This window comes from Pavona decussata, unplaced genomic scaffold (genome assembly GCF_977016875.1).
Source record: "Pavona decussata unplaced genomic scaffold, jaPavDecu1.1 SCAFFOLD_527, whole genome shotgun sequence".
Taxonomy (NCBI): Eukaryota; Metazoa; Cnidaria; class Anthozoa; order Scleractinia; family Agariciidae; genus Pavona; species Pavona decussata.
Genome location: NW_028145832.1, coordinates 84,012 through 95,000, shown reverse-complemented (window position 1 = coordinate 95,000; position 10,989 = coordinate 84,012). Strand labels below are relative to the sequence as shown.

Below are 10,989 nucleotides of genomic sequence, written 5' to 3'. Positions count from 1 at the left end.
TATACAGGTACGTCATTGCCCGTCATAGAATTCCAAGGTGGAACGTAAATAAGCCCAGCAAGAAATTTGGGAAAGAGATCGTTATTTTCTTTGAAAACATGGAATGGAGGAGAGTGCTACTGAATGCATATGCAAAAAGTTCATAATGTCCTGGGTAATGCTTGAGGCTCGGGCTCGCTCTAATGGGTCCCCTATAAATGGTTAAGCTGTTCTGGTAGCCTTGCCTAAATGCCAATTGGTATTATTTTTCTCCTGTATGTGTAGACAAAGCAAAAAAAAAACAGATAGAAACTACAGACTTTTCGAACGTTTCTTACGCCTAATTAACAATTTTGCATTTGCAAAAAATAATTAACAATGTAAAGTTAAGCAATGTATGTAGGCTTCTGTTTGCTCTTTGCACAAAAAGCTGAAAGATTTTGACCTAAGTTTCTTACCTCTTCGATGTTGAAATACAACTACAGCTTGATCACTTTTAGGCTCAAACTGTACCCTCTCCACAGGACCCCCACTGTTTCTTTGACTTTCAAAGTACAGCTCAATGGCATCATGAGTAGTATTAGTGGAAAGGCCGCTGACAAAAACGCTTGTACAAACAGGAACTCTCTCGATCGAAATCCAAGCAGAGTCGAGGCTCCTTCGTTCACTTTTCGTCTTGATTTTGCTGAAATCTGATGAATGATAAAAACTATAATTAAATCGCCTACAAGAAGTTTCTTTCCTCTTTAGGTCTTCAGAAATAAACTAGATATAGGACAGGGGGAAAGAACGGTTGGGGGGTACCCACGAGATCCTAATCGAACGGGCCGTACAATACAAGCAGGAAAGTTCCTTGACAAAGACCTGCTTATTATTCAACGTTCTATACTTTTTCGTTCATGCTAGGATATCAAACAGCGTCCCAAAGTCAAAGTAAGATTGAATAAAGGTTGAACCTGAAATAAACGTCGGCTTACACCTAAATTGCCCTTGCGCACACGCAAATACGATGAGACATTTGCCGATTCACTGTTAAACTTCTAAGGACTCCTCAAATACTTACTTGTTATCTGTTCAGCCATTGTGACAAGAGCTTTGCCTTTCCCCAGCATTGTTACTTCCTTTACCTCCTCACCGCTCATTGCCTCAATGAAGTTCCACACGCCGTCATCGGTTGTAGATGCACTTAGCCCACGCACAACTAACTTATTCTGCTCAAACCTAGCTTCATCCTCTTCATTTCTTCTCCTCTCAGGGCGTTTATCGATCTCCACACTTGACAGGACTTGTGCTCGTCTCATTCCTCCACGACCTCGCTCTTTGTTAGCTTCACTACCCGGTCTCTCGCGATTCGCTTGCTCACGTATATTGAAGTCAGCGTCTCGGTATTCTTCATGATCGTAACCGCCTCTGGGTTCCTCTCTTGGTCCACTTCTGGCTACCCCTTTCGGTCCTCTGTAGGGTTTGGGTTTGATCTTTGGTGGATTCCCTCGACCGTTCCGGTTCCCACATCCTCCTGGAGGTTGACGTGTATAATCGTCACCTTGACAACCAAAACTCCAATTCTCTTGAAAGCCATCGTCCCTGTATTCTTGTTTATCTCTTTGACTCTGAACAGAACCACCTCTATATCCCCCCTTGGGTCCTGGTCCTCCTCTTTGCCTTCCTCTAAAGCCTCCTCGCCCCTTTGAATCTTGATGGCGATAGAATTGGTTGCCATCCATCTGCTCTTCATTTTTTTCGAAACTATGTTTTCTCCATTCGGGTTTTTCTTTGACCCTATCTTGTTCTCCCTGCAGTGGCACATTTTCATGTCTGTTGTTTTTGTTTCTTCTTTCCTTTTCTTTTTTTTCTTGATAACTTTGCAGCTCAGCATATGCTCTGCCCTTAACAATTCCAGCCCGGTTGTCTCCTAGGGGACGTTTTTCTGAGTTGAATCCACCACTAGGGGCTTGGAAATCTCCTCCGCTTTTTGGAGTTTTCGTAACAACTGGACGCTTAGGTTTAATGGGCGCTTTAAACTGGTCCGGTGGGTTTTCTATATCTTGGTATTTCTGTAACCGCTGTCTTGCTATCTCCAAGTCTCCTTTGACATCATCGGCACAAAGAATTTGTTTAATAAGGACCTTTGGTAAACCGAACATTTCTTTCAGCGTTTTTATTAAGTTTTCTTCTAGCTCATCTGGATCCATCTCTTCCTCTTCTATCTCTCTGGAAGCAGACGTTGCCTGAACTTTACAGCTTTTGTCGTCGCTGCCTTCTCCATTGTTTGCGTCATCTGAGTCTAAGTCGTCTCCCGAAAAATCGTCCTCCTCTTCTCCTTGCTGTTCTTCGTAGCCAAAGTCATCTTCTGTAAAATAAAAGCAACACTTAACCAATCAGTTTTTCGATCACCTATTAAAGAAAAATATGTGCTACCTCACTTAAATCGGCTTTGCGTTTTCTTCCTAGCTATGATATATCTCTGGCTTCACGAAACGTGTGCAGCTTGCGATAACCGATCAGTAATAATGTTATTTTCTACATGATGGGTTGAAAAAATCCCGCGCTAGCTACTATTTGTATATTTTCCGGCACCAGGTAGGTGAATAAAGGTAACATTAAACTCAGATCCTAGATGGCTTACTGATTTCCATAGCAGCGTCGGTAGCGACTTGTAAAGAATTTTAGTATCACAAGGTAGGAGAGTTACTACTTCCCCCAAACCCATCTACCATCACGCAATGTTTTGCCACCCGATCTAACGGTCGACGTAAATTAGTCTTGGGTGGGATTTCTTTGGTACTCTAGCGCACAAGGCTGTAGGGAAGTGTTTTCCTGGGGCCAAACTTGCTAGGGCCCATTTTCAAGGTGGTATCATAAATTTAGTGTTACGTTTATCATGGTAACTGTATTATTTTTCTGGTCATGATTACAAAGCCGCTAGGAGACATTAGTGTTAAGGTTACCTTTCCTGTGTGCTAAGATCAACCTAGCAGAACTGGTGGAAATTGGTCTTCCTTATTAGCTTTTAAAGCTGGGACAACTGGCCTTCTAGAACAACTCATCTGTTCTACAGGGAGCAGATTTACAAACCCCTCATAAGTTTCCTCTCCTAAGTTATGATGTTTACGTATCTAAGTATTGTTTCTGAACAATGTTCTATTGTTATTCCAACAATAACCTTTTGTTAGAAATGGGGTGACTTTTTTGTTAGAAATGTGGGTGACTTCGGCATTTTGCATCCAAAAACGAGGAAAACTTAAGCAAAAAATTTAAATGCAGATGGCAACAAGCGAACCAGCTGATGAAGAAGATCTGCCAACTTTTTCTTTGGGATTGGAGATTTTAACTCCCGGAAAACAAAACTGAAGAAAAGGGAAAAAGAGAACAAGCCGGAACGTATCATCATGTCTCTCGAAACTATGAATTTTCAGACGCCAATTTCGCTTTCTCTGAGTAAAAACACACCCTTTTCGAAACAATAAACTGAAACAATAATTGACGGCGTAGAAATTGTGCTTCAGGGACAAATTGTCGTTTTATCCAGCCGACGCCAGCAAGCGGACAGTCAGGTCATTTTTTAAGCCACGCACTTTCTTGGTAATGTTCGAATACTTGTGGGAATCCGATTTCTAAGAAATTACAGGTTTGATTGTGAAGTTGTCCTTATATACTTTTCTAACTGACCGATTCTTCGTATTCCTAACAGTTTTTTGTGAAATTTTAAAAACGGTAATCGCAGTTTTTCAATACTGTAAATCAAAACAAAAACTTCTAACGAACACTCGGCTGCTTAAAAAGAGGAAATCAGTGACTTCAAAGCGGAGAAATGCCTGTTCGAGATTGTGTCAAGGCGAAACATGTGCGATGGGAAACAAGATCTGCAAATCATCACATGAGCTGTAGACGTTCTCGGGAATTTTTGTGTGCTACTGGGAATACACTTTACTAAATATCACAGGTTTGAATATGAATTTCGCCGTGCTTTATGTAAATTAGTCGATTTGTCATTTTTCAAATAGCTTTGGCGAAATTTTCGAAGAACGAGAAATTGTGCTTTAGTCATGTTTAGTGACGCGCAGTTCGCGTAGCTTCACTCGAGGCGAAAATTGAACAAATTTGCTTTTCAGGCGTGAACACAGTTCTGTCTGAATAAATTTTTCAATTAAGAAAGCTTATTGTCTGTTTATCTGGGTATCTTGATTCACGGAATTTCTTCACCATGCGATCTGATGTAAACATGGGAGAGCCAAACAATATCTATTAGTAACTGCCCCGGTCAGTATAAAATGCAGACTGCAGACTGGGTATAAAATGCAGACTGCAGACTGCAGTCTGGGTATAAAATGCAGACTGAGACCAAAACCGTCTCTTCGTCAAATACAGGATACATTTTCAATTTTCAACTAACCCTAGTGTCAAGCAATCACATTTCCGAGATCATCTCACACGACATTAACCTTATTTTTGACCCATTTCTCAACAGTTTGTTTTCTTTATCTAGATTTGGTACTTTTTATTTCCTGAGGTCCTTTCTTCACAAAGAAGACTCGAGCTTAATCGCTTTGCATTAGTTCGTAAACAATTACGCCCATGATGGTTTTCATATTATAATGAGGTAAACAGACTTGATTTCCGAGGGGGCAAGCAATTTGAAATCGACAGATTTTAACTAGCTTCTTTGAATAAATACTGTCAAAGACATTGTATACCCTCAGTATTCTAGCAATACATGAACACCTATTTTATTCAAAAAACATTATTTTACTGCCACTTACCGATGTCACCGATGCCATGTTGACGCAAAGCGGCAAAGAGGTCGACCACGTTTCAAGTAAAGGTCATGTGTCCGCGTTATAATTTGCTTACATTATGCTTTGGGGTTGTTCATTTCAATTCAAGGTTGACGCTTTTCAAAAAGAATATAATAATGTCAATTTCATGGGAAATGATCTCAAAAGGTGATTGTATGACACTAGTGTAAATTAAGTTGAAAAATTCAAAATGCATCCATATTATTTTGACGAAGAGGCAGTTTTGGTCTCAGTCTGCATTTTATACCCAGTCTGCAGTCTGCAATCTGCAGTCTGCATTTTATACTGACCGATTACTGTCCCTCTCTCCTCCGCAGAGGCTCCATCAGTGGAGAAACGTAGAAAAAAGGAGGGGAAAGGAAGGAAAACGGGGAAAATAAAAAGTCGCGGGTGTCCCCCGCGCGCTTTAATATTTCTCTCCCCCAGGCTCTACTCGTTTAATTTCCCTCTCCCCAGGCTTTCTAAGAAGCCTCTGCGGAGGAGAGAGTTACTGTCCCCTGTGTATTAAAGTGTAAACAAACCGAAAGCCTCCAGCGCATACCAAATTCATCCATATAACAACACGATCAAATTACGCCTAGACTAGTTCATTAACCCCTTTGAATTTTATACAACACTGCTTCTTTACTGCAATATTCTACAAAATAAAGCAGTAGCCACATGCGGTCATAGACTGCCTTTTATTTTATTTCCTTCCTACGGAAGTAGCTACACGTAGTCAAGTCCTTGACTACTTAGTTTTTAGACTATATTATAATTTTTGTGGGTTGTTGTGGGAATGTTGTTGTCTAATTTGCGATTTAATTTTAAAGCCATACAAACTCTTATATCCCGCTTGCATGGTGATCTGTGTTACATCACGCTTTGGTGACCTGTGCCTGAATGACTTGCAGTTTCTTCAAATCACTTGCGCGTTTATCGTCTCGGATTAAAAATTGTACGCCTTTGCATCTTAAAACAAAAACTTAAAGTCGTTGTTTTAAGATGCAAAGGCGTGCAATTTTTAATACCTGAATCAATTTTTTCATTTAGAAAAGCCTTTTGTCTATTTTCTTTCTATTTTCATTGATAAAACGTGACAAATGCGTAAATGTCTCGTAAACTAACACACGTGACCTCGCGAGCGGAAACTGAATTCTGACGCTTTGTAACCCAAGAAGTTAGAGTTGCTCTCGGCGTATTTAAACTCTTACCCATCTTTCATACTCTCCAAACTTCCGCGCGTGCTTCATACACTGACACATTAACCAATTGCTAATTGATTTGGAATAGTAATCGGGCTGTAATATTTTTCTTAACGAGTTTGTGTTTAAAATTTTTAGTTATCGGGTTAAAAACGCATCGCAGGACCACGAGGAACGTATTAAAACCAGCTTGCTACTATAAATCGTTCAACACACAATGAAATATACGGCAAAGCGTTTCGAGTTACAAGTTTCTGTTTCTTTTTATAGATGGTCAAATTTCCTTCAGAAACAAAATCAGGCGAGGTACTTTCAGTTTCGTTTCCTGTTTAGCTTTTCCCGGGTTCACTGTCAAACCATTTCTGTCATTTCCTGGACACACGAGTTTTGACAAGGTAAACAAGTCAATGCAAACGGTGCTTTTCAATCATGAATTGCAAATGATAGCAAGCAAATACAGACTAAGAAAATTGATACCAGCTGTGAAACAAAAAACACCAACCCGAGATACAATTAGTCTACTTTATGGGGACTTCATAAACCTTGAAGCTTTTCATGATAGTTTTATCAAGTTTGTTTTTTATCTCCTGGTAGTTTTCAGTAGTGAGTCACATCCAGTTTCGTTTTCGATGCACCCACAAAAGTAACAACATCAACGAGAAATTCCAGTTAGATTCACTTACCAAATTCATTACTGTTACTGTCCATTGCTTGTACTCAGTCAAGTTGGTGTATTACTTCAGGATTTGTAAATGACGAACTCTCTAAATGAAAGAGTAATGGATACTATATCAGTAAATAAAAAGACTTCTTCAAATCCGGAGTTTGGGCGCTAATAAGGTCTGGAGGTGAAACCATGGTCCGGTGAATTTCCACACTTCGCGAATTGTGTCGCTCGTTCTTGTCTATTCTTTGCTTTAAAACTGAGCTTCACCATTGCACTTAAACACTGTGCATGATATAATCCACAAACGAACATATTTTGCTTAGTTCACGTGTTTCTTCAAACATACCAGCATCGATAATCTTGCTTACGAGGTTTAGAATATACATATTCATTATGAAGTGTTCCGTTTCAGAATAACTGCACGCTTGTGTACCTCAGATAACAACCTATCACAACAATACCACACGTTCCGTAACATAAAGATCCTGAGACATTGCATGACAGAATATTTATTACTCAGCCTTGTAAATACAGTCGAAGCTCTCCTTGCGAGCACTCTCGACCAGCTCTAGTTACGACCACCATTGTGAAACCCTGTTTGAATTGTCACTCATTTCTCCCACAAGCGACCGCGACCACTTTTGGGAACTACCAACTGGTCTTTTCCTTTGTTTTCAAGCTTTCGTAAGCGACCACTTAAAGCTAGATTCTGATACGTATTACGGCAACTCTTTAATAAAAGTATAAACTACGTGATCACATTTACAGTATAAATATAGCATTGCCTGATAATGTTCGTAGATTAAGATCTCGAATCTAGAATTCAAGATGATTTATGGCTGGATCCTAAGACCAAGGTAGAAAGCTTTATGCCAAACGTTCTGGTAAGTGACCAGCTTCTATTGTTTCAGCTTTTGGTCGCTTACGAGATTGCATTCTCTAAAGCGACCAGCTGTAGTTACGTCCACTTTTTCAAATTCGAGAGGTGCTCGCTTCCGAGAGCTTCGACTGTAGCCCTTTTTCGCGTAGGTGCGAACGTTTCCGTTAAAAGATTGAGAAAACTTACCAAAGATTAATTCCCTGCGATCGGTAGATTCCAAAACACCCTCTGAAACAAATAAGCAAAGTAAACCAGACGTTTAACTTGCTGAGATCGGTAGTTTCACTTTGAACGAAATTCTATACAACCTTGGTTTACAAGAATTCGTGGAACCAATCACTTCCGGCTCAGCTAGCAGACAACGGTCGGAGCTGGGAACGAGCTTCACTGGTGGATGAGTGAGGCTCGGAAAAAATCCATTAAAAGTTGAACGGAAGAGTTTAAACTTTCTGTTCTGGTTCACACTGAAAGTAAAGATAAGTTTGTAGCTGTTTTCGTGAGGGCAGGCGGGTGGGTAACTTTTGGAGACGCGTGAGGGTATGAAAAGTTACAAATTTCTCTCTGTTCACGTGGTCGTGCATTAATTGTTGTTATTATAAGTAAGCGGTGTATCAAAGTGTCGGAAGGGACACTCCATCTTAGTGGGCTATACAGAGGGGCTAAATCTTTCCGAAAGCAGTGCCTCTTGCTCTCCTAGTATAATACAACACTTGTCGTGCAAAGCAAAAATTTCGCAAATTAACTTCATGGACTGTAAGCCCGGAAAGGGTAGCCGAACTTGTTATTGAATCAGACAGGGTAGGAAAACTGAGGAAAAGAAATTCCTCCCAGAGGTTACAGCGCAAAGATTGCGCTTGCCTTTTGAAAAAAAAAAACGATTGGATCGGGACAATTTTTTTTAAATTTATTTTCGAGTTTCTTATTTATGATGCATAAGAGAAAGCCTGGATATGCAAATCAGACAGTTCGATTAAAAAAAAAGTTTAATGTGACTGCAATTTCTGGATATTTTAAAAACAGGTCTTTCTAGTGGAAGACGAAATTAGTATACCGTTTACACAAGGTCTTGAAAATGTTTTTGTGAAGTCTCAATACAAATTAAATAAAACGTTGTGAGGCCGGGGGAGTGGCCGGGGGAGAGAAAGAAGTAAGACCGAGAAGCGATGCTCTCATAACTTGAAAAGCCGCCTCTCCCACTGTGTCCATCGGAATTTTAAAGAAAACTAGGGAAATATTAATTTCGCTTTCGTTTCTTTGTGTTCTGCCGGCTCTAATGGCCTTTCCTTTTACCTTCAAACAGGAAAGAGTACGATGGCAGCGATACCTTCGAAGACTTTACGCTGTATGCTCCGGGGATCGGGTCGGCTTCGAGTTGCATAACAATCTCGGGACAACAATTTCGGACTGGATATTTATGCAGCAGCTTTGGAGTACATATAGACTATTACGCAAGCAACAATCAGTACATAAAAATTATGTAAAGCTTAATAAAATTGTAAAATTAAATAAATCCACAAGTTAAGCAGGCGAAAACGGGCAGTAATAAATTTTGCTTTTCGGCCGCAATTATTTTTCATAAGACTCCGCCATTCCGTTAGATTTACAACCACTGCACACGCACAATGCACGAATCCGCTGACAAATATGGCGCGTTTTTAGTGTCAAAATTCAAAGTATCAATTCAAACATTCGATCCTTCAATTCAAACATTCAATCCTTCAATTCAAACATTTGATCCTGCAATTCAAACATTCCATCCTTCAATTCAAATGTGCAATTGTTCGGTTCAAACTTTCGATCCTTCAATACAAACATTCAATCCTTCAATGCAAATATGGAATGGGTCGATTCAAACATTCCATCATTCAATCCAAATATGGAATTGTTTGTTTTAAACATTCGATTCTTCAATCCAAGCACCCTTTTCTTCAATCCAGAAATGCCATTCTTCAAGTTAAACATGCATTCCTTGTATTGCCTGGCCTATCATTCAGTTCAAGCATGCATTTCGTCAATTCAAACATGCCATTTTTCAATTCAAACATTTGATCATTCAATCCAAACGTGCATTTCTTCAATGAAATCCTGAAACTCAAACACTACACCATAAATTCCGCGTTCAATTTCGATAGAAAATGCTGAAATCCTGCTGTTGAAACATTCTGCACTTTAATTTTGAGATATGAAATCCAGATTATAAATTCAAACATAGTCTCACAATGTAGTTGTGCAGTGGCTCGATTCAAACATTCACTTCGGCGATTCAAACATTCAGCTCAGCAGTCCAAACTTTCAGTTCCTCTCCAGTAGTCTGGAACCGAGGGGACTCTGTAAAACGAGGATACGGACGGGCGGATGGCGGACGGCGGATGAGGCTTTGAAAAAAAAGAAGAAGAAGAAAAAAGGATGTTGATACGGTTAAATTTATTGGTTAATTGTCACCTTCTAAGAAATGCTAGCTTTAACTATTTTTTTTTATTTTTTTTTTATCTTCTTTTTAGTTTGAATTAATTTTTTTTATCTTATTGTAAGTCAAACAGCGAAAACGCTACGGAATGTTTCTCCTCGTTTTTCAACCAAATCAGTCTGAGTTTGCAGTGGAACTCCGTACATTAATACGACACACCATCCGGCAAAACAACACGTTCACATTCATGAACATTTACAGGATAATCTGATCAACGGGTAAAGTACTGTACGAGCTCTTGTTAGGCATAATAGATTGGAAATCGTGATTATTGTTCGAACAGATAGATCGATACAAGTTATTAAAAAATTATTTTAAGATGTCCAAAGATTTCCCTGCGTCAGATTTGCGAACGTGTCAGAGCAATTGGATAAAGCCTTATACGCCTGGTTTATTCAGCAGCGGAACACCAATTTCAGATCCGCTTCTTCAGGAGAAAAGCGAAACATTTCTCAGCGCAGTTGGACGCGGAGTCGACCGATCGCGAAAGCTTCAAAACATCAACCGGTTGGTTAGACAGCGTTAAAAATCTATTCACAATTAAATTGTTTTCTTTATTTCATTCCTTTACATTCCCGTCTCATTAATATTCATATTTTCGATTATCCGGACTCCGATTATCCGGGCATTTTATTCAAGTCCCAACGAATCCGGATAATCGAGGTTCGACTGTACCAAGTTCACGGAGAAGACGACCTCTGACCTGACTGGGGACTGAAGGCCGCCGCTGAGGCAACTGGGAGAAAACCAGAAAGTGACCGAAAAAAACATGTTGTTCTGTCGGGTAAAAAAATCTGAATGTTCAAAAAAGAGAAAAACCCGTCAAAATCCGCAATGAATATCAAAACCGAAAAGACGCAAAACCCCATCAAACAAAGTCCCCATATTGCAAGGAAAACTTGGCTTGTGTACAAATTTAAGGAGAAGAAAATGACACGTTCAAAAATCCTACACAGGGAAATCTTTGAACATCTTAAAATAATTTTTAAATAACTTGTATCGATCTGTCTGTTCAA

The 10,989-nt window shown here is 39.6% G+C and overlaps 1 protein-coding gene across 2 annotated transcripts in view; it reads right to left on the bottom strand.

Moving 5' to 3' along the window:
* Positions 1 to 10,989, bottom strand: part of LOC146449976 (protein mono-ADP-ribosyltransferase PARP14-like) — a 112,063-nt gene that overhangs the window by 22,640 nt on the left and 78,434 nt on the right. For both annotated transcript variants that reach the window (XR_014860447.1, XM_085100922.1), the window contains exons 1-4: positions 7,693 to 7,839; positions 6,643 to 6,723; positions 1,043 to 2,329; positions 438 to 671 (exon numbers count right to left, since the gene is read on the bottom strand). Coding sequence is in view for 1 of the 2 variants with exons in the window: in XM_085100922.1 (XP_084957048.1) it covers positions 438 to 671; positions 1,043 to 2,329; positions 6,643 to 6,667 (1,546 nt within the window). In the remaining variant the exon portion in view is untranslated. Of the gene's footprint in view, positions 1 to 437; positions 672 to 1,042; positions 2,330 to 6,642; positions 6,724 to 7,692 lie in introns of those variants that run through there.